The sequence below is a fragment of the Melanerpes formicivorus genome, unplaced genomic scaffold (assembly GCF_026170545.1).
Source record: "Melanerpes formicivorus ecotype bairdi unplaced genomic scaffold, bMelFor1.0.p_v2 SCAF_14, whole genome shotgun sequence".
Lineage (NCBI taxonomy): Eukaryota > Metazoa > Chordata > Aves > Piciformes > Picidae > Melanerpes > Melanerpes formicivorus.
In genome coordinates, this window is record NW_027142366.1 from 10,684,185 (window position 1) to 10,711,541 (window position 27,357).

At 45.4% G+C, this 27,357-nt stretch overlaps 1 protein-coding gene across 5 annotated transcripts in view; it reads right to left on the reverse strand.

Annotated features, from left to right (window-relative positions):
* Nucleotides 1-979: 979 nt before the first annotated feature.
* CREBBP (CREB binding protein) overlaps nucleotides 980-27,357 on the reverse strand; it is a 103,395-nt gene continuing 77,017 nt past the window's right edge. For 4 of the 5 annotated variants that reach the window (XM_068146958.1, XM_068146956.1, XM_068146959.1 and 1 more), the window contains 12 exons: nucleotides 21,459-21,569; nucleotides 20,694-20,750; nucleotides 19,425-19,502; nucleotides 18,873-18,940; nucleotides 13,656-13,806; nucleotides 12,738-12,884; nucleotides 12,156-12,269; nucleotides 11,569-11,734; nucleotides 9,643-9,810; nucleotides 6,126-6,287; nucleotides 5,572-5,853; nucleotides 980-3,402 (listed from right to left, as the gene is read on the reverse strand). In XM_068146958.1, coding sequence (XP_068003059.1) covers nucleotides 1,234-3,402; nucleotides 5,572-5,853; nucleotides 6,126-6,287; nucleotides 9,643-9,810; nucleotides 11,569-11,734; nucleotides 12,156-12,269; nucleotides 12,738-12,884; nucleotides 13,656-13,806; nucleotides 18,873-18,940; nucleotides 19,425-19,502; nucleotides 20,694-20,750; nucleotides 21,459-21,569 — 3,673 coding nt within the window. In that variant the 3' untranslated portion in view covers nucleotides 980-1,233. The remainder of the gene's footprint in view (nucleotides 3,403-5,571; nucleotides 5,854-6,125; nucleotides 6,288-9,642; nucleotides 9,811-11,568; nucleotides 11,735-12,155; nucleotides 12,270-12,737; nucleotides 12,885-13,655; nucleotides 13,807-18,872; nucleotides 18,941-19,424; nucleotides 19,503-20,693; nucleotides 20,751-21,458; nucleotides 21,570-27,357) is intronic. The other variant, XM_068146957.1, reaches the window with a different exon arrangement.

Consider the following 27,357-nt stretch of genomic DNA (forward strand, 5'->3'; position numbering starts at 1 on the left):
TTTTTTTTTTTTGTTCTTTTTTTTTTTTTCTCCATTTTTTTTTCTTCTAAAAACCAGTTTGTTTTTATCAGAGAAACAAAGCAACGATTTCTACATCTGCAAGACAAAAAAAAAACGGGGGGGGGTGGGGGGTGGAGGGGGGGGGGTTGGCGCTGGCCAATGTGTGGTGGTGGTGGTGGTGGTGTGTGCAAGAGTCACTTCCTATCCTCCCCTGGGGGGGGGTGGGGGGGGTGGGGGGGGAGTAATACTTCAAACGTCTGCAGAGTTCTCACTATAGAAAACAAAAATCATCCCAGCGACGCGGCGAAGTCGCCGGGGGGCGGCGGGGGGTGGGGGTGGGGGGGCTGACGTTAGAAGGTTGCAATTATTTCAGGAAAACAGTTTCTGAATATTTACTTTTTTTTTTTTTCCTCCTTTTTTTTGTTCTTTTCTCTTTTTTTTTTTTCCTCTTTCTTTTTTCCTCTTCAACAACAACAACAACAAAAAAAAAATCTTTTAAAAGTCTTGAACGTAACAAATAAAAAATATTGAATATAACGAAGTCGGTTTCCCCCCTTACTTTCCCCCGCTGCCCCCACCCCCGTTCAAAAGAAACAAAAATAATGAGTCAACAGCAACCCCAAAAAGAAGAAAAAAAAAAGAAAAAGGAAGAAAAAAAGAAAAACCAACAAGGAAAAAAAAGAAAGGAAAAGAGAAAAAAAAAAAGGCAAAAAAAAAAGAAACCCAAAACAACCCCCACGAAAAGAGAGCAGAAATTTGAACCGCCTGGTGTTAACAATAAAATATATATATATATATATATTTTCTTTGTATTGTTTGGTGTTTTTATTGTGGTTTTCTTTTTTGTTGTGGGGTTTTTTTTTTCCTCTTTTTTTTTTCTCCCCCCCCCTTCCTTTTGTTGTTTGTTTTTTTTTTTTTCCTTTTTCTTTTCTTTTCTTTGCTTTTTTTGTTTTGTTAAACAGCAATTCGTTCTTCCACGTGTGTAGGAAGCAGCAGTTCCATCTAGGATTCGAAACAACCCAGATGTCTGAGTTATTTTTTTTTTTGCGGTACAAAACGTCCGAGAACACCAAAAGAAACAACAACCAAAATAAAAGAAAGAAGAAAGAAAGAAGAAAGAAAAAAAAAAAAACACAACCAAAAAAAAGAAGAAAAAAAGAACCCAAAAAAATAAAAACAAACAACCCCCCCTCCAAAAAAAATATATATAATAAAAGTGATGCTCCCATAATGCTACAAACCCTCCACAAATTTTTCTAGCGTGTCCCCGGTGGTGTCACCGACCAGAGACAATTCGTTAGACAACGCGCTCCTGCTGGGGGTGTTTAGTTGTGGAAGCATTGCACTCTGTTCGGGGTTGCCCAAGTGTCCCTGATCCATGGAGCTAGCCATAGTAACTGCGAGTCCTGGGTGGGGGGAACCAGTCTGGGGAGAGACGTGGTGCGGCGACGGCTGGGGCTGTATCCGGGGTGACGGGCTGGAATGTGGTGGCTGGGACTGGGGACGGGGAGACTGAACGGGTGCCGGGGAGCGCACCTGGTTGCTGAGGGAGGTGGCGATCTGCTGGCCTGGGAGATGAGACGCCTGCGCTTGTCCTGAGAGCATGTGCTGCTGTGGGCTCATGGGGTTGGGCTGCCCAGGGGACCCTATCTGCTGTTTCATCTGCTGCTGTTGCAGGATCCGCTGCTGCAGCGCTTGCTGGATGTTGGGGGTGCCGTCGGCCCCCATGCCGGGCTGGCCCATCTGGTTCAGCTGTCCCATCTGAGCCATCTGTCCCATGGAACCCCCCTGTATCGAGAGGTGCTGCTGCATCCGCTGCTGCTGCATGGCCTGAGGGTACCCTCCTGGTCCTTGCGGCTGCTGGAACTGGTTGTGTCCCGCCATCCCTCCTGCCATGCCAGCCCCTCCTTGCTGCTGCTGCTGTTGCTGCTGCTGCTGCAGTAGCTGCCGCCGCAGGATCTCTCTGTACTGTGGGCTCATGTTGGCCATGCTCGGGTTGTGTCCGGCGTTCATGATGTTGATCGCTTGTCCCTGTGGGTTCATAGCTCCGATGCCTTGCTGCTGGGGAGGAACGCTGGGTCTCTGCACTCCTGCCTGCATCGCATTCATGTTCTGCAGCCCCGCCTGGGCATGCATGCCTGGCTGCTGCATGCCAGTCTGTGGCTGCTGCATCCCGGGCTGTGGCTGGATGCCCGCCTGCGGCTGCATCCCAGGCTGGTTAGCCACGTATTTGGCTGTTCTTTGCTTTATAAAAGCTGCCATAAGCTGAGGGTTGGATTTAAGGATGTTAAGAACCTGCTGTTGCTGCTGCGGAGAGCTGGGCGATTTCAAGGTCCTCAGTAAGTCCTGAAGTGCATTCGGGGGGATGCTCCGTGGCGGCTGCTGCACGCCCGGCATCCTCGGCCCAGCCACGGCTTGCGGCGTGGCCATGGGCATCACCGGCCTGGCCATGCCTGGCTGCATCGGCTGCTGCTGCGGCATCGGGGGCGACTGCCACTGTCCCGGCTGCATGTTGGACATCACCGGCCCGCCGACAGGGTTGGGCCGCTGTACATTCATGCCAACCTGCTGCATCTGGTTCACTGAACCCACTGTTGGGTTTACTAGCCCTGGGCGACCAGGAGGCAAACCATTGTTGATGTTGTTGACCCTGTAGAGCTGCTGCTGCTGCTGGGCAGCTTCTCTCTCGATCTGCCGAGCTGCTTCCACGGCGGCTGGCGGAGGTTGAGCCGGAGGTGGAGGGGCGGAGACCGGGTTTGCAGGTTTTCCTGTAGAAACAGTAGTAGGGGGCTGAGTTCTGGAGACGCTGGGGAAGCCAGCCGGTGACATACTTACAGGGGATGGCTGGGGCTGGGGAGGAGGCTGTGGTGTTTGCGGCGTACTTGGCTGCTGTGTGGGGGTACCAGGCGTTGCTGAGGTAGGAGAAGGCAAACTTTGCTGAGGCACGTTTCGGGTGTTCATGGTAGCCATCCTTCTGCGCATGAGCTGAGCCTGCTGCAGGCGGTGCTGGATCTGCTGCTGGCGGAGTTTGTGTTTGATATTGAGACAGAATGGCACGGGGCATTTGTTCTCTTGGCAGTGTTTGGCATGGTAGCAGCAGAGAGCTATGAGCTGTTTGCACACCGGACAGCCTCCGTTGGTCTTGCGCTTGCAGCCCTTGGTGTGCTGCACAACCCGTTTCATCTTCTGGCAGGATGGCAACGAGCAGTTGGCGTTGCGGCACTGACAGGCGTGGACGAGGGACTGAATGCAGCGCTGGATGCTCAGCCGGCGCGACTCCTGGGGGCTCTTCGACTGCTGCTCTCCTTGGCTGTTGCTCTCATCATCCAGGCCCAGGCCCCACTTAACCATCTTGTGGTCATGGCTCTTAGTGTTGTAGCAGTTAATGCAGAGGTCATAGTCCTGAAAGCAAAGAAAAACCCAGAGTTCAGTCGTCTACAGAGCACTTAACCACATCAGCCAAAGAGCAGGAGAGTGAGAGTGGTGCTGAGTGTGCCACGCAAGCCTGCTGGGGAAGCACGCTTGGGGTTTCAGGGGGTGCAAACACACAGAACAAATCCTAGAAGGGGTTGGGTTGGCTTGGAAGGGACCTTAAAGATCATCTAGTTCCAAACCCCCTACCATGGGCAGGGACACCTCCTAGATCAGGTTGCTCAAGGCCCCATCCATCCTGGCTTCAAACACTTCCAGGCTTAGAGTCTCCACCACTTCTTTGGGCAATCTGTTACAGTGCCTCACCACCCTCATGGGTAAGAATTTCTTCCTTTCTAAACCTCCTCTCTTTCAGTTTAAAGCCATCAACCCTTGTCCTATCGCTGCATGTCCTTGTAAATAACTCCCTCTCCACATTTCTCTCAAAGTCTGAACACTGGGTGTGTAATAAAGCTGGAGTGCTTCAGAACACTGAAAGGCCACCAGCAGGTCTCCCTGAAGCCTTCTCTTCTCCAGGCTGAACACCCCCAACTCTCTCAGTCTGGCCTCACAGCAGAGGGCTTCCACCCTCCTGCCATTGCTGTGGCCTCCTCTGGTCCCACTCCATCATGTCCAAGTCTTTCCTGTACTGAGGACTCCAGAGCTGACCCCAAAACCATGGCAGGGGGGGTCTCAACAGAGCAGAGAGGCAGAATGTTTTGTAAAATCTCTAGAGTGACCCTTAAATCAAGCACAAGCCTCATGCTAAGACACTTACCTGAAAACCTGCTCACACCCCCAGGTTTTCACTGCCCTGTCCTTTTTTTGCTGGAGGAAGGACACTTCTTTACAATGAAGTACTCTGAAGAAACCTAAAGCCATACCTCCTTCCACCACTTCATTCCCCTGGTGTGCAGGATCCATTTCCTGCAGGCTTGCCTCAAGAAGTCCTGGTCAGTGCTCTCCTCATAGGGATTAATTAAGACCATTCTACCACACGCCTGGCAATAACTTGCAGTGTAGCTTGTGTTCAGCTACAGGCAGAGGTCATCACAAGCCCTCTGGAGGCCAACTTCTCCTCAAGTCCACCAGTATAACTCCATGCATAATTGCTCTCTAACACAGTTCAGTGGAAGTGATCCATGCTGATCATTAAAAGTATTGAGCCAGGTTAGGAAGCAATTAGTTAAGTCTGATCTGAAGGGCAAGGAACCACTAATGCTGGGCCAAAAGGACAATGAGAAAGTTGTGGCAGCCTCTTTCCCCAGCTTTGTGGCAGCCTGGACACACCTGGCTTCTCTCCTTACAGCATGAATAAAGCAGAACAAAAGCTGCCTGGCAGAAATATGCTAACTCCTCTCATGGACATTTATTTGATGTGACAGTGCCCTGCAGATTCAGATGAGGCTGATGCCATCACACCCTACCACCTAGTCCTAAAGTTCTTCAAAATTAAGTTAAACACTTGTCTGTGCAAAGGAGCCATAGTGAGATAAATGATGCAGCAGGAGCCATTCCACAGAATCCCAGCATGGTGGGGGCTGGAAGTGACCTCTTGAGATTATCCAGTCCAGCCCCCTGCTAAAAGCAGGGGCACCCACAGCAGCTTGTCCAGAATCACAATGTCCAGCTGGGTTTGGAATCTCTCCAGAGAAGGAGACTCCACAACCACTCTGGGCAGCCTGCTCCAGGGCTCCAGCACCCCCACACCACCAAGTTTCTACTCCTGTTCAGGTGGAACCTGCTGGGTTCCAGTTTGTGCCCACTGCCCCTTGTCCTGTCCCTGGGCACCACCGATAAAGAGTCTGGCCCCATCCTCTTGCCCACCCCCCCGATCCTTTAGCTCTTGCTGAGCATTGATCAGATCCCTTTGGGAGCTGCTCTTCTCCAGGCTCAACAACCCCAGGGCTCTCAGCCCTTCCTCCTCACAGATGCTCCAGGCCCCTCAGCATCTTTGTAGCCCTCAAGAGTACTGAGAGCTTTCCATGCTGAGAAAATAGAAACTTCTTCCAGAAGAAGAGGTCTTAAGGCCTGGCAGGCCTCTGATCAAGACAGGCTGCACTTGGAGGAACTTTGGGCAACAGGAAAAAAAATATTAAAAAACCTCAAGCTTGGCTGTGGGGCAGGAGGGCACAGAAGTGTCTGGTGACAGGCACCTACCTCACAGACAGTGCAGTGCCACCTTGTTTCCACGTGATGTTTGCACTCATTGCATGTGTAGACGAAGCGATCCTGCCCTTGGGTGTGCAGCTCCACCAGCATGCAGAGCGTGGACCACTTGGAGCGGCGCAGCGAGGAGAACTCCCAGTGCTTGTCTCTGGCCAAGGTGAGGAAGGCATCTCGCCCATCCATCAGATCACAGCTCAGTAATGGATCGGGGTCCACGATGGGAGGCAGAGTGTTAATTACAGGCCCAGCATGTAAATGAATCACAAAAAAGACCTGCAGATAAATGGGGGGGGGGGGAAGAAACATCAAAGAGGTTAGAGAATCTTGCAGGAGAGAGCCCATGGCCTGTTGCAGTAGTGGTGTTCTACAAACGTTATCTAATTAACTGAGTTCAGGCTAATCTCTTCCACTGGGCTGTTACACAACAGGCAAGATTCCAGTGCAATCACAAGCTTTGCTCCTCTTGATTTTTCAGCTCTGAACTCCATCATGCCTGGATTTACAGGAATGAAACCTTCTGTTTAGGCAGCGTGTTTAGACAGTACCTCTTTATGCTTCTCCATAGTGGCATATAGCTTCTGGGACAGATCATTGGACACATTTGGCATGCTGGGTTTCTTCTTGTTAGCTCTGCTGATGCTGCTCTTATTCTTGTTGGTTTTTTTGTTGTTCTTCTTCTTGGCATTTTTGCTGTCTCCCTGGCTTCCCTGCAACGAAGGCGGAGGAAAAGATGTTACACTCCCATTCACTGCAGCTGAAAGGGAACACCTCTGCTGGCACTAACAGAGCTTGGTTCCAGCTCCTGCAAATCACTCTGTTAAATATATCCCACCTTCCAGGAAAAAGCCAAAGCCAAACTGGCAGGGAAATTCAAACACTGCTTAAAAATAGACTTTCCAAGCCTGCCTATACATTAAGTAGTAATAATCACAACAACAGTTGTTCCTATCTCACACTTGGTTTTGCTCCTTCTCCAACACTGCCCTTCAACCTCTGCTGCTTGCTTTACAAGCTCTTGCTGATATTTGATAGCAAAATGAGTTACAAATAAAATGGACTTAAAAAAAAGGAAGTCTTATCCATCAGTGCAGTATTTTGCTTTGTGGTGCTTCTAGGGTTTCACGTGCTTGCTGGAGCTCTGATGTAATGCTGGTTCATTTGTTTCCACTGAGTGTAATTTGGGCTTAGACACAAAAAAAGGCAGGATTCAAAACTAACACAATACATTTTTCTCCAGGCTGGAGACTTACAGCTACTTATGAAACTGAAATAAAATACATATTCAAATAACCCCCCCAAACCTTTACTTGCGCCCAAGTTGCAACAACACAGACCACAGTGACCACAACCTGTGAGAGGCTAGTAAAGAGAGTGAAAAATAGCAGATGATGCTATTTAGACGACCTGAGAAAACAGAAATCACTTTTAGACTTCTTGTGTCTTGAAAAAGAAAAGCCCAAGGCCTCAGCAGGGAGCTCAGCACTCAGCAGAACCCCTCCCCAGCTGCCAGAACAGTGGTTATCACAAACACTAAAAATAAGCTGCTGAAATACTCCAATATGTATTTTTATGTGTACACACCCAAGAAAGCTCCATGAACACTACGTGCAAGCACACACAGGGCCTTATTATCCACAACCACATCTGCTCAAAGAAAACAAGAATGTTCCACCTGAAGAGAGCAATGCTACACATGGGCTGTTGCCACGCTTCCATGCCATTAATTGGGCTGGGATAGGAATTCCCTGCCCAGTCCTGGGGTTTCTGTAACTAATTTTGTGACCTTTCTGACCACATCTATTTGGAAATTAAAAGGACACTGGTTTACAGGAAACCAGACAGAGCTCCAAGTGATCTGAAGGTGTTCAGAAATGAACCTACTCTGCTTGCTTCACCCAAAAATTTCCTCATGCCCTGCTGGAAGTCAGGGATGCCTTTATTTGCCTATATACTCCAGAGCACCACAGAACCATGGAATCATTAAGGCTGGAAAAGACCTCCAAGATCAGAGTCAACCATTAACCCAGCACTGCCAGGTCACCACTCAGCATCACATCTACACAGTTCTGAAACTCCTCTAGAGATGAGGACTCCACCACTGCCCTGGGCAGCCTGGGTCAGGCCTTGACAACCCTTTTGGGGAAGAAGCTGTTCCTCATGCAACCTAACCTCCCCTGGGGCAACTTGAGGCTGTTTCCTCTCATTTTGCCGTTTGTTACCTGGGAGAAGGGACCAACTCTGCTCCAACCTCCTTGCATGGAGTTGTGAAAGCAACAGAGGTTTTAACATTGAAACACCACAAGGCAGAACAGACAAACTTAGCTAGTGGCATAAATTTTAAGTCTTCTTTCTACTCCACTTCCAGCATGCTAATACTTGGTCAACTGCACAAAGCTATTCTGGAGTGTTTTAAGAAGCTGTGAGGTTGTTTCTGCACTACTGCTTCTGATAGCATCTCGTACAGCCAGCCAGGTTTGCCAGAGATGCTGACCACACCATTACTGAGCGAGCCTTGTCCCTTCAGAAACATCTTCAACAACTTGTGAGTATTTGCCACTTCTTCAGCCCCCATTTAGCTGATACTCATGGCACGTGCTGACTTTTAAGCAGCTTTCTCTCCACATAAAGTCTAGGTCTAAGAACTTGAGAAAAGACACACTCAGCACCATCTCCAAACAAACCAAAGTGCAAAGACTGAGATCTCCACTACTGGGCAGAGTTTCCTCCATAAAGTGACACAAGTTCAGCCGGCTGTGTTGGAGAAGTTCTCATGCTATTAAATTTCACTCCTTTCCCTCAGCAAAGACAACACTACTGCACTGTTTGCTGGGTATCTGGATGCCACCTTCAGCAAGCTGGATGCAGATTTTGTTCCCTCAGTACCTCGAGTGACACCAATGGCATTAAGCAGGAACAGAAGGACGTCAACAGCCACAGCTGCACCGTCTCACTTTAGGCAGGGCACCGTTTCATGGTGAGCTCTCCTGAGCTTGTGAACACACTTTTTCTCCCATCTTTGGAAGCAAAGGCTTCTGCTGGTGTCTTCACTGGAAGGGCTGGCTCTGAGTTACTGACAGTGATACTCATAGCAGAAGAGGACTGCACCTGCAATCCCAAGCCTTCTCTTTCAATTGCTTTCATACTGTTATGTTTGTTGGAGTATTTCAGTATGGAAAGTTAAATTCAGAAAGAACAAGGTGAAAACCATTAACTTCATGGTTCCATGGAACACATAGTAACAAACTATATTGGCTTTGAAGATTTAGTAAGAAGGAACCTTCTGACATAACAGAACTGATGAATTAAGGTCCATCACTGCACCTCCATCACATGGAATGCACACTGTATGCAAACTGTCATGGCATGGAAGCTGAATGCAGACTTTCCCCAGTTAAAGCTTTTGGTTCCACCTCAATCTGCCAGACTACTACACTTGTTTTCACAACACCTTGCTGCAAATCACAAGCAGAAGGGACAATATGAAAGTGGTCAGAGCATTTACAGATGAAAATCAAGACAGAAATAAAAATGAATAATGACATTCTGGCCAGGACCTTGAAAAAAGTCAAGTTGTTGGGGGTTTTTGTTTGGTTCTTTCTTATACACAGAAGGAGAATGCTGCTGAAGGAACATCAGCATCAGGATCAATGTTTCACACCGAAGCAAAGCTTGCAATAAATACTTTCAAATTTCAGCCCCCTGCTGTCACAAACAACTACAAGAATCTGCTTCAACAACAGCCAGATTTCATTCAGCTTTGCAAAATGTAAACACTGAGGTGATTTGTGAAACTGAGAACCAAAAACCAAGTAACTGCAAGCAGGCAGAGCAATCATGATGCAATCCAAAAGCAGCCTTATGCATTTCTCTGAGACCAGAGATGCTGAACTGACAGAACTGACTTCTGATTCTGTTAAGTAAGTGACAAGCCACCAGTCTCTTTGTTATCCAAGAAGGAAACCAGGAATGCAGTTAAAGGAGACCTGATTTAACACCTGACCTTCTCTAGTCTGCTGGATGTGAGCTTTCTAATTTATTAAAGTGGATCTGAAGTTAATTCACCTCTGTTGTTTCACTAGCTGCAGTACTTTCTTCCTTTTTTCTTTCCTCTTCCTCCTGTTCCAGCTCTTTAATGCTTTCTTCCAGAACATTAGGCCAGAAATCACCTTCGAAGTAAGGCAGCTCCTTGGCACTTGTCAGCCTGTCCTCAGTTGCTTGTTTGAAGATGTCCTGTTGGGAATATCACACAACACCAAGAGTAAACCAAGAGCACCAAGAGAGAGGAGAGCCAGACATGATCCAGTACTACCCTGAGTACACCTCACAGCTCTTGCCAGGCCTCCTTTTCTGGGTGCAGCTCAAAACTGGTCTGGTAATGTCGGTAACAGTCCAGCCCCTGCCTATTAGACAGCTCTGAGGCCCTCCTGAACCTCCATGATGCAATCCGTTCATGTTCCTAACACAATGGGAGAGACTAAGATACCCTTGGAGAACATAACAAACCCTCCCTGGTCATGACACCAAAGTCTACACCACTCATCTTTTCCTGCACTGTTCCTGGACAAGAGCAGGAACTGCTCTAGTGACAGCAGAGGTGTCTCACCCAGCCCTTCCCCTTACAAACCCTCAGTCTGTAAGCGGTGGGTGCACATCTGGGCTGTGATCATAGGTGCAACAGGCCTGATAACTGCAAGAATTGCTGAAGACACCATTCAGGATCTGCAGAGAGGAATATCAAAGTCTGGTGGTGGCACTAACCACAGCTTGTGTCCTTTACTGACCACTGGCTGAAGGTCTGTAGACCACCTAGCCACCAAGCCTGGGGCCCACCAAGAGGAACAGGTACTTTATCTAGAGCTGCTCTGGAGGTGTGTGTTTAGGTGCATGCCATTTAACAAGCACATCTCAGAGTAGCCAGATTTCTTCTTCAGATTCCTCTCAAACCCACCCTATTAGGAGGCACAGATTTTCCAGTTTTGCTACACCAGATCAGATGACAAGCCTTGCTATATGCTGTTCTGTTCCACACATTTAGTAGCTGTCACTGGCAATCAAAACATACTTTTTTTTTTCCCCCAGCACTGTCACTACCATTAAGAAATTGTAAATTTGAGCATGTAAGGAGTGGCAAACACTGCCTTTACCTGTATTTCCTTGAGTGTGTGATATCTTCCAATTAGAAAAATCATCCTTTCCCTCCTCAGGCAAAGAAGCTGTTTTATAAGCATGTTTCTTGTTTTTTTCTAGTGAGGATCAGTATTCCACCTGTTCCTCCAGAACCACCAAAAGCAAACAGCTTCTATAAACCTTAAGAAGCCACAGACTTCCTTGCCTTGAAGGCTGCAGTGACAGACCTGCATGAAGGCAGGTTCTTGCACACTTAATGCAGAAACCAAACCCAAGGAACTTTCAGTCTGAAAGGCAAAACCTCCAGGAACTCTTCAGAAATGAAGATACTAGCTGAGAATAATGGTGGAATCACAGACTGGTTGGGGATGGATGTGACCTTTAAGAGTTATCTAGTTCAAACCCCTGCAGTCAGCAGGGACATCTGCAACTACAGCAGGTTGCTCAGAGCCTCGAACAACCTGACCTGCAATGGTGCCAGGATGGGGCATCTAACACCTCACTTGCGAAAACGTGCCAGTTTGTCACCACCCTTAGCCTAATAAAAGTTCTCCTTCTATCCAGTCCAAATCTCCCTCTTCTAGTTCAAACCCATCACCCCTTGTCCTGTCACAGCAGGCCCTGATAAAATGGCTGTCCTCATCTTTCTGACCAGCACCTTTAAGCACCGGAAGGTCACCAGCAGGTTTCCTTGTAGCCTTCTCTTCTCCATTCTGAACCACCACCAACCCAACTCCCTCACATCCTCTAACAGCCCACCTTGTACAACACTACCAGAGTCTCACATGTTATGAAACAGCATTAGCCACCTTCAAAGGAAAAGCCCACAGAAATTAACTCCAGAAGTAGAGAGGAGCAAACCTTGTAATCATGAATGATTCTCTCAGCAAATGCCTTGTCCAGCATCTTCTTATACCATTCTTGCAAACGTTTGGGTTTGGGTATTTTCTGATCAGGTGGATGGCAATGAAAAATATAATCATCTCCTTCACTTGGGGGACAGGCCCAGATGTGTCCTGTCACATACCTGTGTTTCACATACGAGAAAGAAAACCTCTTAGCCATTCTGACTGCCATCTTACCATCAACTCGTGGAAACTGAGAAAGAAATTCAAACCTCTGGTTCTGATTTCCCTTCTTTTAACAAAGAAGCTGAGGCAACAACCTCTCTTTATACAAGAGATGAGAAAAGGTCTGGGATGTAATAATAAAGGTTAAACAAGTGAACCTCTCATACAAAAGAATGATCTATGTTGTCAGTTGAAGAATCCTAAGAGCAGAAATAACTACCTTAGTGATAAAAGCCAACTGTTCTCCCTGCTGCAGTAGGGATGCATGTTTCACGTGCCTCAGAAAGGGCAGAAGGAAAGAGACTATCCCAAGTGAAAATCTACCTGGTGTCCTGGATAAACCAAAATGGTTTCTTTCTTTCCCAAGTCCTCACTTACCCAAGTTTCTTCACATACTCCAAATATCCAATGAGGATTTCATGGTAAACTGCAGTTCGCAGGCAGCGGGGGCGGAAGAAGTGAATACTATCTAGGTAGGATATGTACACACGCCTGTGGGGGTGACAGGAGGACAGAGAATCAGGTGTGGCTGAACATCTGGTCCAGTGAGAGCTGACTTTTGTATCAGAAACACAAACAGCTGTGCTGAACAAAGAAAAACTGACAATGATGGTTGGACTCGGTGATCTTAGAGGCCTTTTCCAACCAAAAATATTCTGTAACATTACTTTAATGCACATTGAAGCATCTTAACATGGTATAAACAGTTGTCAGAAGCAACAGATGTGCAGTGGTTTGTTAGACAGCGAGAGGTAAAACTAAATGCAAACAATTCCAATGCTCTTGTTGTGATGGTTGCTTTCCCCTTTGAAGTCATCTGCAGTCTTAGAGTAGGACACAGAGTTGAACAGTGCCACAGAATTGAAAAGTATCTCCCAGTCTTCTGTATTTGAGAAATTTGAGCAGTGAGTGCAGGAAGATGCTCTCTGCATGCAGCAGGAGCAGAGAGCTGGAGGGTACCTGGTGTTTGGTGGGGGGCAGTCGGAGCCATACTCCTGGACGTGCATGCCGAAGAAGCACACATCCACTCCGTCGATCTCCTCGAACGCAAACAGAGCTTTGGTACGGTAAGGGAAGGATTCTGACATCTCACCAGAATCCACAAACCTGCAGGGAACAGGGGGAAAAACAGCAACACAAAAAGGCAATTATTAAACCAGTGTTCTACCAGAAGGAGGAAGTTCTTTCAAGCTTATTTTTAACTCATTAGGAACATTACAGCAGGAGTTAAACAGGGGCAGGTCAGAGCTGTGTTAGAAGAGAGAGCTCTGTTACTAGAAAACTCATGGAGACAGCTTCCATACAGCCAACACAGGGCTGAACAGGCCAGCACTGAGCACCAGAGCATCCTCAGAAACCACAAGGCTTTAAGTGTGCTGCAGAGTAAAAACCTGATGCATTCCAGTGAAGTGATGTCACGTAAACATTGTCTTAATGAATTACAGCCAAAGTACTTCATAGAATAAAACTTCTAAGCTTTTCATTTACATTAAAGCAAATTAGGAAGTGACTTCTGGAAACTGAAGTATTTCTAGTAACACAACAAGGTGATGGAACAGAATCTCAGCAAGTGCTCCAAACTGAAGCATGAATTCTGTAATGCTAACTAAAATGTGGTCAGCATATCTCAAGATTTAGAATGCCAAGTCACAATGTAATAACCAAACCCAGCAAGTACCCACTGCCCCCCCAAGCAGTCAAAACATAACTGTCACCTCCTCTGAGTCCAGTTACTTCCACAATCTTCCTAGCTTTCAAATATGCAGAAGGGATCAAGGTGCCAATAGGCATTTTAGGGATGTTTAGGCAGGGAGCCTTCAAAGTACTAATAGGAATAAACCAATCTGGGCTGTATGCACTGCCATTAACAGAACAAACCTGGATTTCATTCCTGGTTTCACTTCTACTGTCTTATCTGAACTTGCTACTACCCTGACAAAGACCTCTCCAGCTTCAGGATGATTCTGGCGCCGCAGAAATTTATTCACTCGATCTTCTAAATGGTTTCCTAAGCGCGTGGTCTGCAGTCCTGGAAATGAAAGGGGAGAACAAGACAAGAGCAGTGTGAACACTGGAGAAATCACTGTGAAGTTCAGGGTGTTACCATGCCTGTGAGGTCCTTCATAGAATCACAGAATGGTTTGGGTTGGAGGCCGCCTTCAAGATCTAGCTCCAACCCTGCTGCCACAGGCAGGGACCCCTCCTACCAGACCAAGTTGTTCAAGGCCCCATCCAGCCTGGCCCTGAACACCTCCATGCTTGGGAGCCTCCATAATTTCTCTGGGCAAGCTGTTCCAGTGCCTTACCACACTCACAGGGAAGCATTTCCTCCTAGTGTCTAATCTAAATTGAGTTTCTTCCCATTTGAAGCCATCTCCCACCCCTCATCCTGTCACTCCATGCCTTTGTGAAAAGTCCCCCTCCAGCATTCCTGCAGCCCCCTTGAAATCCTGGAAGGGCTTTTCCACTTGAAGCAGGCTTTGTTTTACCCCCATGAGAGAATTTGGTATTTTTATTTATGCAGCCAAAATGAAGAAAGCCAAACCCATCCCTGTGTGTTCTCACCCAAACCCTACGTGTTCACACCCTCCTGTGGAAACAAAGCCCCACTGCACTGGGGAAACGCCTCACTGGGGGACCTAACAGAGAAGGCTTTACATAGCAGTTTAAATCTGCAGGCTTATTTTATGAACCTGCAAATGTTTTCTCCTAACAAAACCACTCTCTGGCCCTCTGACAGTGATGACATCACTTTATAGATCTGGCTCAGTGCCACACCTTTTCAACCAAAGCAAAGCAAAGCAAAGCAAATCAACAGAAATGAAAAGCCTTTTGACTTCAATGGAGATTTCATTGCTTTTTCTCTTCTCTTCTTTTCAAGAGAGCTTTTAGATTGAACAGTTACAGTAATCTGCACATAAAGCTTAAATAGTTCTTGCACAGTGATAGAGGTCTTGAAAAGTTCAAGTCCACATATTGTCCAGATCCCCTCTCTTGCTCCTTTACAGTTACAATTAGCTTTAGTGGGGAGAGCTGTTATGGTAGGACTGCAGGATGTGATGGTTTTCAAGCAAATCCACAGCAAATTACAGACATTAAGATGAAGATTCTGGTGTAAATTAAGAAAACACAAGTAGCACACTGTTGTGATTTGGAGATTTAGGACTGTTGCTCTTATCCTGCTCTACCTATCTTACCAACTAGCATTTCTACTTTATTTTTGTGGCCTGTCTTTTACCTTTTCCAAAGTGATGGTGCACTTTACAGACGGTCATATCACTAAAGTCTACTTAGTTTTCAGCTTCTCATTGCTTCACTTTTCAGTTGTTATAGAACCACAGAATCATAGAATTGTCAGAGTTGGAAGGGACCTCAAGGTTTAGTTCCAACCCCCTTGCCATGGGCAAGGACACCTCACACTAGATCAGGTTGCTCAGAGCCCCATCCAGCCTGGCCTTAAAAACTTCCAGGGATAGGGCTTCTACCAGCTCCCTGGGCAACAGACACAAAGATGTTGGCTCTTCTTCATCCTGAGCTTGCACACCACAGTGAAATGTCATAGATGCATAGAACAGTTTGGATTGAAAGAGACCTTGAAGATCACCTAGTTCCAACCCACCAGCCATGGGCAGGGACACCTTCCACTAGACAACATTGCCCAAGGCCCTCAAAATTATTTTAGACACCAAAACTAGGGAGGGAAAAAAGTCACACACACTCAACAGAAGACCTCACTTAAAGGGACTGCTATACTTTAAATGCCAAACGTGACAATCTTGGTTTACATCTTTTAGTCTGTCCCCTGCCCAGTGAGATTCTGTGGTTACAACACAGACTGAAGTTTATTTACCTGGGAACCAGTAACTAAATTTAAAGGCAGGTTAAAGTAAAAATAAATGATGTCCTTAAATAATTCCAATGCACTGGCCTTTCCCAGCCCAATACAACGTATTTGGCTTCCCATATAGAACAGTAAGGAGTTGGTTTCAAAGGCAATTCAAAGAATTAAAGGAAAATTCACAAATCCTTTCTGAAGAAATGATTTGGATTTGTTGCTTTGTCCAAAGAAAGAGGGGAAAAAGAAAAGAGGAGACAGCTCAATTTCAGCTGTGTGGGTGCATTTTTAGAGAGCCATTTTAGCTAACTCCACTGCCTTGTTGTGTTTTCACTTTATCATCTTTCCCATGCTGAGCAACTCAAGGGTGTCTTCTTCCTTCCTTATGCTGCAATGCATTGAGACTTGAAAAACAAACAAACAAAAGACCAGATAAGATGATAAAAGAAACCAACAGTACTAAGATGTCAGGCACTGTAAGGCAAGGATCTAAAAGTGAAGTATTTTGATATACTAGAATGTGCAAATTCTTTTGGAAAGCAGCTGGATTTTGGTTCTTGGGCATCTCTGACATATGGACTTCCAGCAAAAACTCAGGTCTCAAAACTGCAGTGCAAACTTGACACAAGGCACCCAAACCAGTAACAGTACAGAAGCTTTCAGGCTGCCCGAGGACCAAGTTTTGTGGCAGTAGCAATGGTCAGACATAAGCTGGAAGAAGAGAGATTTAGGCTGGAGATTAGGAGGAAATTCTCTAGAGTGAGTGCTGAGACACTGGAACAGGTTGCCCAGGGAGGCTGGGGAAGCGTTCAAAGCCAGGCTGGATGGGGCTTTGATCTGGTGGGAGGTGTCCCTGTCCATGCCAGGTGGGTTGTCACTAGATGATCTCCAAGGTCCCTTCCAACCTAAACCATTCTGTGATTTGTTACTGGATGAGTTATGTTATGGTAACAGCTGAGCAGAAACTGGCAGCTGAGGGATGTGCTACCTTAGTTGTTAGCATTTGTGCCACTGTGCTTGAGAAAGCACAAAAATGTTGATGGCAGTTTAGTAAAAGGCTTTTGTGGGGATGGAAGGGGGAGAGGGAACAAAGAGTCACAGATTCGTTTCAGTTGGAAAAGACCTTTAAGGTCATCGAGTCCAACCACTCTCTACCAAGGCTAACCCATGTCCCTCAACACCACATCTCTGCCTCTCTGAAACACTTCCAGGGATGGGGATTCAACCACCTCCCTGTGGAGCCTGGTCCAGTGGCTGAGAACTCCTTTAGTGGAGAAGTTTCTTCTAATATCCAGCCTAAACCTCCACTGGTGCAACATGAGGCCATTTCCTCTCATCCTGTAACTTGTTACTAGGGAAAAGAAACTGACCCCCACCTGGCTCCAACCTCCTTTCTGAGAGTTGTAGAGCGAGGTCTCCCCTCAGACTCCCTTTCTCCAGACCAAACAACCCCAGTTCTCTCATTTGCTCCTCCCCAGACCTGTTGAGACCCTCCACCAGCTTCACTGCTCTTTTCTGGACCTGTTCCAGGATCTCAATGTCTTGGAGTGAGGGCCCCAAAACTGAACACAGTCCTCAAACAAGCATGAAACATGTTAATGTTCTAAATCTTCATTGCTCATCTTTGTTTTTCAGGTCAGTTGTAAGACCAAGATTTTGACAAGAGCAGGCTTTCCTTTCCTGTTCTTGACTTTCCACTACAGTACTGTGTGGCATATTCTTCAATCCCCACAGTTCTGCTAGAGGAAACTGATCTCAAGAGCTGAGCCCATCAGTGGCTTACAACTGGGGCAGGACTCAAACGACATGGGAAAAAGAAAACAAGAGAGTCAGACAGCAGGGAAAGGAGAAGGAAAAGGGTATGAATGAAAGTCAAAAAAAAGCAGCATTATTTCCCTGTCCAGCTCCCTAAAGAACAGGATGGTTACCCTGAATCAAATGTCTGCTTGCTCTAAGTAACGTCACAGAGCAACTCAGGTACCAAGGAAATGGAGCACTTCTTGAAGCTCATTTACATCAATATGTGCTGACTTCACAGCAGAGAACAGAAAAGACATCTGTTTAAAATGGTTATCTAAAATGGCACTTTTATGTCATCATTTTATTAATGCTCTCTTACAATCTTAATCTGTCTTTAATGAGGCTAATTTTCATCTTTTTAACGATACCACCCTGCCTGCGTCAGGTTACTCCAGAGACCGTTTTGATTACTGGAACCTAATGTGTCTCATACAGCATTATCATCTCCAAATTATCCCCCTTCAAATCTCTTATTATGCAATCAACCACACACGAAGCTACCAAGAAGCTACACTTAAAGCAAAACCACTCCTTTAACAGAGTTTGGAAAACTCAGGCTTGCGAAGTCGCAGCGTGACAAAGGGAATGCCCACAGCTTCCAAGGACCAGAGAAGAATGAAGGAGGAACTGAGCGTGCCTACAAGTTGTAGTTGTTCAAGTGTCTGAATCACCCTCTTGGGTTTCCACACTCAACCTGATGCCACTGACACTGCATTTGCAAACCTAGCCCCCACTCTTCCCCCTCTCTAAAACGTGGATGAGTAAAAGTAATCCAGCTGTTCTCTGATGTTACATGCAAAGAACACCTGCGAAAGGTTTGCTAAGGAGACTGAGCCAGCTTGACCTGGCAGCTTTTGGCACTCTCTTTGGTGCAGGTTTCAACAAGCTCATGACAATGGTTACTTCCAAGTAATCCTAGACATGTTGTGCAGTTGGTTACTGATTCCAGCAGACAGCTCTACACCACAGGCCACTCTAGAGGCAAGAAAAGCTCTTCAAATACATGAGTACTTGGCACTACCCCAGTACACCTGAAATGCAGTACAACTTGTTACTACATGTTATTTGAAGGGCACAGGGGTGACAGTAATTTACTACAGCTTCAATGCTACATGGAAACATGCCTAAATATAGCCAGTAAAGTGCACACAGCTTCATGAGCCTCCTGCTCTGCTCCTCCCCAGCCCCTTGTTTTTCTTTTCTGAATCTTAGAAATAAAGGGGAGAGATGCCAGACACCTCCAGCAGCATTAAGACTGACCACAAGAACATCAAGAGCAGGTCTTTAAAACACTGATTAAAACTCTGACACCTACAAAGGCCCTGGGCTGTACTACTCCCCATTCTGCAAATGTTCTTGTGCTGTCCTGTCACAACGAGAGAAAACCTCAATCAAAAAGCCATTAGGGGTGGCAGGGAGAGGATGGAAGCTGAAGATGAAGGCAGAAAGAGCAAACTCACTTTTAGCGCTGAATTTGTTCTCTTTCCGCGTTCGACCAGTTTTCTTCAGACAGTTATCACAGACAAACCTATTGAGGACAGCAACAACAACAAAAGAGCCAAAAACTTAGCATAAACCCATTATTGGCTACCTCAACCCCACTGTTTGAACCCATCATTGAAATATCAGAGTGCAGTACAGTACAGCTTGTATCTTTCCGTTTCCAAAGGGCTTAAAAGCCTTTATGAGCTGGTTTAATTCTGCCAAGCAGTTATACCTGCATTTGTGTTCTGCAGTACACAAGCTTACCTCCAGCCAGCTCCCATTGTCTAGCAGTTAAAAAGAAACCACAGAAATCTGCACATATGAACAAGCTGGCTTCATGCACATTTTCATCTGAATATACTGAAATGAGACCCCAAACACCCAAAGAAGTGTTTTATTTAGAAAGGCTCTGTCCTTTTGTACTCTTCTTAAAAGGCAGTGCCTGCATATTAGAGGCAGAAAGCCTTAATTACATAAACTGCATCAGTCTTGCTGTACAAGGGGTAAGAAGGCAACAAACATCTTACCCTGAAGGCCAAATAATATCATAATGTAATACACAAATCTGGTGCATCTTCCGACCACACTCTTTGCAGTCAACAAACCTGAGAAGAAAAAAACAGCTACTGATTACTTTTGTTGTGAGACAAATTATTTTCCAGCAAGAAAGGGCTTCCCAACCCTCTGCTAAGAACTGAATCCACTTCAATGGCCCAATTTCTCTCAGCTTAAAAAAACCCCACACTTATTATAATAGCTTCAGATGCACATCTGCCAACCTCATGTGCAAATAAGATATAAAAAGTGTGCAATTTACTAGGTTAAAAATAAGAAATGGGCTTTCAAGCACAACTTTTAATGGATTATCTTTGCCCTTTTCTAAGCAGAGCTCTGAGTCTTGCCAGCTTCAAAGAATTCTGTTCCACAGTACCTGCACAGATTTAATGTTCAATTGTTGCAAGAACCACACACTAAATAGTTGCTCAACTTAGTGCAAATGTAAAAAACCAGTCATTTGTGAATCACTCTGCCAAGAAAACATGTATTAGCTTGTCTTTGCCTGCATGGGTCTGCTGGAGGCTTTTGTAGGGGTCAAAACTAGTTTGGATGGGAAAACTGTTAGAAATCAGGACTACAATGGTTCTTATGGAGCCAAACGTAAACTGCTTTTAAAGGTCTGTTGGAGAAGCTCTGTTTAGTATCTGCAAAGATGAGAAAGGGAATCAAAATGTATTACTTCTGAAACTGTCAGAGAACAAAGGAGCAGGAAGATAAAGTCTTGTTTCAGTTAGGTAGGGGCAGCAGGAATGGCAGCATAACACTACTAAAGAAGTGTTCAACTTGGCTTTTACTGAGCTTCTGAGGGTAATACATGGGGGGAAAAAAAAGATGCTCTTCCAGTGGGCTGAGCTCTCACTTGGGGAGAAGAAGGTGTTTTGGAAGCCAGTTTAAACCAGAAGAGGGAAACACAGAGCTCTCCTTCCAGGTACATGGGGCTTGGTGTGAAGGGCTGAAGGGTGTGTGCCCTGCAGAGCACACCTGAGGGATCACCCAAATGAACAGAACTAGAAACCGCCGTTAAAACAGGCTCACGTTTTCCTCTTGGGTATCAATGGCAGACAGCAAGTTCGTATGTTGTGCTACGAACTCTAGGGGAAGATTCTGCAGCCTGTTTGGGCAGAGATGGGGGGAAAAAGGAAGATTTCTTTATTTCCTGCCTGATTTTCCAAGTGCTGGCTGAAGGACAAGTGAAAGCAGCGAGATTACGGTAAGAAAAACAACAGCCTGGTACTTACGGCTCTGGATCTAGAGTATCGTTTTTCTTCTTCTCAAACTGATCCTTAGAGATGGTTCTAGAGACAAAGAGTTAATATGAAACTCAGTAGCACCTTTCTGTTAGAGGCTGAGATAGTATCATGCTTTTCTGAATTGCAGCAAACAAGCAAAACTCAAGTCAGAAGAAAAAAATCTTTTCTCTTCAGAGAGAGCAATTCAGAGAATTTCATGTTAAGCTACAGACAATATTGTCCCCATTGCACTTCTCTGTAAATTAAAACCAAAATAAGAGACACAAATTTAAACATCAGAAAGAATAAGGGAAGCTACTGTCAGTAAAGCAGCCACCTTCCAAACCAGCTTGTACTCAAATCTTGGAGTGTCTGATTTTCTGGTTAGGCTAAGGATGAGCCTCTGGCTTCATGAAGAAAAGCTGCCTTTCAGAAACGGAGACACCAGCATTAGCTGAAGTCTTCGTTAGAGAAGGTAATGGATTAGTGACATTTATTGACACAGCTTCCATCCCCTGACCACATTATCTAGTGTGTCTCCACCCCTTGCAATCAGGCCATGTGCAGCTCTTGAGTAGACACAAGTGACATTGTTGGGCAGACTAACAGACCCAAGTGTTAATCATAGGCTACTGTAAAAATCTCCTGGCAGTAAGCAAGTGGCATTTCCCCACCAAAATCACCACCAGCCCCGGGGCTTTGCTCTGCAGTGAGGACAACTCCTTACCCCTCCCACTGAAAAAGGCATTGTGCAGAAGAACGGAAGCGACTTACGTTTGAGGCTGGGAAGGGTCATCACCCAGGGTGACATTCTCGCCCTGGATTTCAGTGAAACACTTCTCACAGAAGTGATACCTGTCAGCAAGAAGGCCATATTTGGGTGAACTGGTCCAGCACAACATACAGCCACCCAAGCACGGAGCCACCAACCAGAGCAGGGCAGATCACCACGACGAAAGGGGGGGCGTTGTTGGTTGATTGATGGGTCAGTGTGGACAATGAGGAGGAGGCACAGAGGGGAGGGAGGGCAGGATTAGAGAACAGGGGAGGGAACAAACAGCACAGACGTAAGAGGTAAGACGCAAACACCAAGACAACACAGAGCAGAAAGCCAAGGCAAAGCACAGATTAGCATTCGGTCTCATTTTACACAGTACTAACAAGTCCTGGGGCCTCAAATTCAGAATTTGGGGGGGGGGGGGTGATGAGGTAGCTACCAAGTGCTACACTGGCATAGACTTCAGATTTAAGAATTTGGATTTGATTTGCATTACTTAGGAAAAAAAATGCCTTTTTTTCATTCCAGGCTTGTGACTGATGGGAGTTTCTTTGGAGCAAATGAAAAGAAAAAGCCTGTTAAGAAGCTTTAAGAATATTTATTATAGATTGAAGTAATTAGGAAATATGCTGAAAGCGTTCACTGATTGTTACTAAAAATTGTAAAAAATAGAAACAGGTGGCATTGAAAAAAAAAACAACCAAACAACCCAACAAAAACACTCTACAAAAATATTAAATCCTGAAGTTATTTGGCTATAAGATTAAATGTGACCAATTGCTCAGCTAGTATTATTGAATAGAAATGAAACCAAATCCATACTCTAGACAAACATTTAACAGAAATGCAATCATGGGTCAGGAGTTTCCAGCCATTTAACTACAGAAGTACAATATATGTATATATGTGGACAACATAAAATATTGTACATACATACAATATATTTATCAGGTACATTAAGGGGTGGGGGAATTCAGCTTTACAAATCGAATGTGAGGCTTAAGCACAATTTCTGGTCACCGGACCAAGAGCCAATCCAAGTCACACTCAGCTAAACCGACGCTGCAGTTTAACAAAGCAAGCTGAGTAAATTGGAACAAAACTCTGTGAAAATACAATCTGCATTTGAAAAAAAAAAAACAACAAACCAAAACCAAACCAAACAACAAAACCCAAACCAATAAATAAAATAAAATCAAAGTTCCATGGATTATTTTTTTTTGGGGGGGGGAGGGGAGGTTTTTGGTGGTGGTTTTTTGTTTGGAACCAAATAATAAAGGCTAAATGTTTGGAAAGGATATGAACTCACACATGAACAAAGGTAACAAAGAGAGGCCACAGCTGTAAAATGCAGGAAGGCCACAAAGGATCATCAAAATAAAGGAGCTTTATGGAGGATCAAGAGTGAGAAAGTATAAGCAGCAACGGCAGCACAGTAAAACGCGGTTTTAGTACTCGAACACCAGACCCGTCAGGATGGAGTGCAAAAGGCATCAAACGAGACTCAATGTCACAATGAACCAACAACTTCGGGGATGGAGCTTAATCAGCGTGGCAGCTTGCCCCTCCAAACACATACTTGTACACTTAAACTGCTGCAACCCAGGTGACAGATCTCCAAGGCTGTGCTTTCCTGAAGACAGCCAAAGCCATCTCTAGGCACTTATTGAACCCCACGGCTCAGAACGCCCTCCTGTGACACACTGGCCGGCGCGGCACCGCTACGTTTTCTAAACACGGCACAAGCAAGCAGGAGCAGGTCCTTCAGCAGCGCCTGATGGATGGGGGACAGACGTTCTGAGGAGCAGACCACGTCCTCCCCGGGCTGCAGCCAGGTCCCTGTTACCACAGCACCGTTTACAAGAGCCTGAAAACTGCTGCAGGCTCTGCCAGCTGGCTCAGGCTTCAAGAGCTGCTCTGTCAGCCAAGAGCCACTTAAAGGCAGCAGCACACTCACTGTTCCACTCTGCTGTGGGCTGACAGCAAGAGGGAAGAGGTGCATTTTATCCCAGCTAATACAGCCCCAGCTGACATACAGCTGCAGCTTTGGTAGCAACCACATGAGCCTGTGCCAGCCTACCACTGGTGACACTGCAAGTGACTTCGCCTGGGCCAGCTCAACTAGGATATGGAACACATCACCCTCCCAAGGAAAACTAAGGCTTTTGGAGCTGAGAAAGAACAGAACAAGAAAGAAGAAAAAAAAATCCTTCATTCATTCCTTCATAATGATTGGGAATGATACACTGTGGTTACTACAGAGCAATGCTACAAGAGAAATTCAGGAGTAGATACTGACACCACACATTTCACCTCCACTGACTTCATTTGTCCCTCACCCCAGACCCTTAAATTGATAATGATCTTTTTTCTAAACTTCCAAACTTTTAATTTTTTCTTCAATTACAAAACCACCACTCATTATTTTTCTTACTAACAAGCTTGCTCATTTTAAGAGTCAGCCTGTGAAGGACTGAAACACAGAAGAATACAAACACAAGAGTGTGTAGCTAGAAAACTCCACTCCCAAGGCTCCTGTTAACACTTTGCTACATTTAAACAATCCCAGAAAAGGTTAATTCTGATCCATTTTCAGAGTAATTTAGAGGCTTCCAAAGCACTCCTGAAACTGAGCAGCAAGGCTGCCTTCCGTACTGGGTTGAAGTTGCCCTGCAGAAATCTAACTGGTTCCACCAGTATGGATGTTTCCCTCTCTGTTCGTGCTGTGGAAGCTCAGTCTGACAGAGATGAGCCCTTCAGCTCAGCAGCATGTTTAGCACCTGCTCCAGTGATCCAGGGATCCAAAAGGGAGCACACGCTGCGGCACCTGCTCCAGAACTGAAGTTTAACAAGAGCAAGCCTTAATCCATGATGTTAAATGAGGAAATAAAAATTGAAGGAGAGTGAAAATGAATCAGCTAAAGATCATGAATGTTTGTCCATAAAATAACCAAGGTGAAACAATAGCTGTAACTTATAATGAATGCAAACCCTCAGAAGAGGAGACTTGCTTGTAATTCACTGACTTTTGCACATCACTACAGACATTCAACAGACCCCAGAGAACATGCACAATACTTTAGTTATTAAACAGCCAGCAAATATTCAGAGAAGATACTGACTGCAAGACATCAAACATGCAAAGCATTTCAAATGCAGACTGTTCAGGTAACTGGCTCCTGCTTATCAAACAGTAACATCATGGTTCAGTACCCGAGTCCAGAAAAAGGTTCAACCTCTGCATTAAGAGGTGAGTTTCCAACTGGAATTAATTGCATTCAAAGGAAACTCTGGATTAGTAACTGATGCTGGCACTGGTCTGAAACACCAATCAGTTTTGCCAGCTGGATATTTTCTGGACACTTTAACCTGAACTTCTGCCTTGGTATGGAAGTCAAACAGTTCTACACCAAATAATTAACTTTTAATCATTGAACTGTTGTGCCAGAGTTCATTTATTCAACGGTGCCTAAACAGCCTTAGCTGTAATTCAGTTCTGTGGTACACTCAGCTTTCTTCTGTAATGGAAGAAGTCAACAACATTTGACTAATTCAAAGTTCATCTGGAACAACAGAATTTGTTTTTCACTGATTTGTTATCTGTTTAAGAAAAATCTAAGATCTAAAGATGACTGTCACAGGAAACAGGTAATTGGGCTGTTTTAGAGCAACACAGCTTTCCATGATCTGTCAGTCCAAATGCACTTTAAAATACAGCGAGTGACCTTCCAAAATACTTTGTTAAGCCTCAATCCTAAAAGCCCATTCATTGCTCAATTTCATGGCCTGAAATAGAAAATCTCATCCCTCCAACCCCAAACCACCCCAAATCCCAACCCTCTCTCACAGCTGGACATGTTCCTGTGCAACCTGATCAAGGCATACCTGCATTAGCAGGAGGGTTGGACGTGATCTCCAGAGGTCCCTTCCAATCCCTACCATTCTGTGGTTCTATGACTTCTGGATGAACCTGCTTCTGCTCTGCTGCTGGGCTACTGACACTCAGGCAAATCATCTGCTTCTCTTACTACTTTGAGCCTAAACACAATGTAAAGGCACTAGCATATTGGTAAAAGGCAGGGAACTGACAGTGCAGCACCCAGCCCAGAGGAACCCACTGCCCCATCGATCCCCGACTTCTTGCTAGCAAGCCAACTGCCTTCTACTGAGTATTCAAAACGATTTAATGCTAACTTAAATGGGAAAGGTGTTACTGAAAGACAAATGATCCCCCATCAATTATTTTTGAAGGTACTGCTCTTTTCAGCTTTCCAGCAGTACTACCTGGATATGCAATGTGGAAAGTATTTGCAATTCTACTACACAGAGCTGGTATTTAAGGGTTATTTTTCCAGTCCTAGCTCTCTAAATGCATTTTAATTGCTTTGTTTTTCTTCAGACTGACTTTTTTTTTTTAGAGTTCACAGCAGCTGTATAAAATCTTTTTTGAGAGCTGTGAATTTACATTCCTCTATGTCAATACAATCTGCCTCACAAAGGCCACCTAAGACCAAACACAACTTACAATGACACATTTTCATGTCCACACTGTGCTGTTTCAGCTCAGTGGTACACAACAGCCTCACACCATCTTACAACATCTTCGGTGATGTGGGGATTGCCCTACAAGAGACCTAATAATGCAAGTACTGACTGACTGACAGACTTAGTTCTGAAGCTTCAATTAGACAACAGCCTGCTGTTCTGAGTTGGCAAGACTTAAGACTTCCAAGCCACTGGAAAGCAATTCATAACTTTGTTTTAAACAGGGAAGAGGAAGTTTGTGTCTTGGCCCATTTATGTTTAGCAGGCTTTCTGTTATTATTTTCTGGGGGAGTGGAACATCTAAGAAACCAAAACCAAAGCCAAGTTCAAAGTTTGCTTTGTTGTTACAGCAATGCTGATGTAAGCATTACATGGAAAATGAATGTTGTAAAATAACAATTGTTTAATAGTCATACACCAATAATCATATTAGTTAAAAAAATACCAAAAACTTGTTTTCATGGCTTCTCATGGAGTCTCTGGGTAGTTCTCAGTGTTAATTCAAAGCTAATTTAAATAGAATTTAAGTACTAACTAGGAAGAGGGAACCTTGCAATCACAGAATGCCAGCATGGTGGGGGTTGGAAGGGACCTCTGGAGATCATCCAGCCCAGCCCCTCTGCTAAAGCACCTTGCCCAGGATCACAATGTCCAGGTGGCTTTGCAATCTCTCCAGGCAAGGAGACTCCACAATCTCTCTGGACAGCCTGCTCCAGGGCTCCAGCACCCTCACACCAAGTAAGTTTCTCCTCCTGCTCAGATGGGTTCCAGTTTATGCCCACTGCCCCTTGCCCTGTCAATGGGGTACCATGTACAAGAGTCTGGCCCCATCCTCTTGCTCCCCACCCTTCAGCTCTTGCTGAGCACTCAGAATATTCCCTCTCAGGCTCCAGACTAAATGGCCTCAGGTCTCTCAGCCTTTCCTCCTCACAGAGGTGCTGTACCCTTCACTTTGCACATTCTGATACTAATTTGGACACAAACCTCCATGTTTTAACAATTTTTCCAGAAGGAGGCAACATAAGTTCTAAAGTGCCCTGCTGCAGTTGTGCCCTACTCTCTCTACAATGCTCCTGGACTCACTTTGTAGAAAACATGGACAACAACTCTCCCCTCTAACCAGTGCACAGTGCAGCCTGGCTAATGGCAAGCACTCAAGTACTGCATGTATCAAGCTGCAGAGCAGGAAACTAAAGGGTCACCTGCAAAGGACAGCATGCAAAGAGATAAAACAAATGTTTTCCTGAGTTAGGAAGGAAAGGAGAAGTTAATAACCCTCCTCCTCTGTATGTACAGAGAATGCAGAGGATCTTGCTTCCTGAATAAAGAATAAAACCCAAAGCTGGGGAC